The following is a 746-nucleotide window of genomic DNA, read 5'->3' on the forward strand; positions in this document are numbered from 1 at the left end:
AGATGATCTCTTGTAAAACCTCTGAAGCAGCTTCAGCTTCTTCCGGCCACCACCAAGATGTTACTGTTAGCAGTGGAGATGATTTTGGTTTCGACATTCTCAAGTCTTACACTCTTGACGATCTTTACGAGCTGCTCGCTGACTCACCTGAACAGAATTGCTCTTCAGGTGATCATCATCATCATCAGCAGCAGCAGCAGCAGCAGGAGAATTCCTTGGTGATCCAAGGAAATGATGACGACAAGGATCTTTTCGACATTTTGGGGATGCATTCTCAGGAGCCTTTGCCCAAAGGACTCTTCTCTGAGCTCATAAGCAGCAGTCTTAGCAACAACACTTGTACTAGTTCTCTCACAGACTATTCTGCAGGTGTGAATCAGAGCAAAAGACGGAAACTTGAAACATCATCAGCGGCAGCGCATAGCTCAAGCTTTTTTCCGCAGGCTCAAGAAACTAGTATAACAGGGCGGAGTTTGTGGGTTGATGATGAGAGATCAAGCGTCGGAGGGAAGAAGAAAAGAGCAAAGGCAGGGGAAAGCAGGAGGCCGAGGCCTAAGGACCGTCAGATGATACAAGACCGTATCAAGGAGCTGCGAGGGATGATCCCTAATGGAGCAAAGGTAATTACTAATATATATAGTTGGCATTCCAAATTAGAGAGATTTGCAGCAAATCCATAATAATTCTCTAATAATATATATATATATATATATATATATGACTCAACAGTGTAGCATAGATACGTT

General features: G+C 43.6%; 1 protein-coding gene across 1 annotated transcript in view; it reads left to right on the forward strand.

The window, feature by feature from the left end:
* Window positions 1–746, forward strand: part of LOC104753134 (transcription factor bHLH157-like) — a gene marked incomplete at its 3' end in the record, with an annotated part of 3,263 nt that extends 2,517 nt beyond the window's left edge. The window contains 2 exon segments of the mRNA XM_010475428.1: window positions 1–620; window positions 730–746. Coding sequence (XP_010473730.1) covers window positions 1–620; window positions 730–746 — 637 coding nt within the window.

Source organism: Camelina sativa, chromosome 16 (genome assembly GCF_000633955.1).
Source record: "Camelina sativa cultivar DH55 chromosome 16, Cs, whole genome shotgun sequence".
In the NCBI taxonomy this organism is placed as follows: Eukaryota; Viridiplantae; Streptophyta; class Magnoliopsida; order Brassicales; family Brassicaceae; genus Camelina; species Camelina sativa.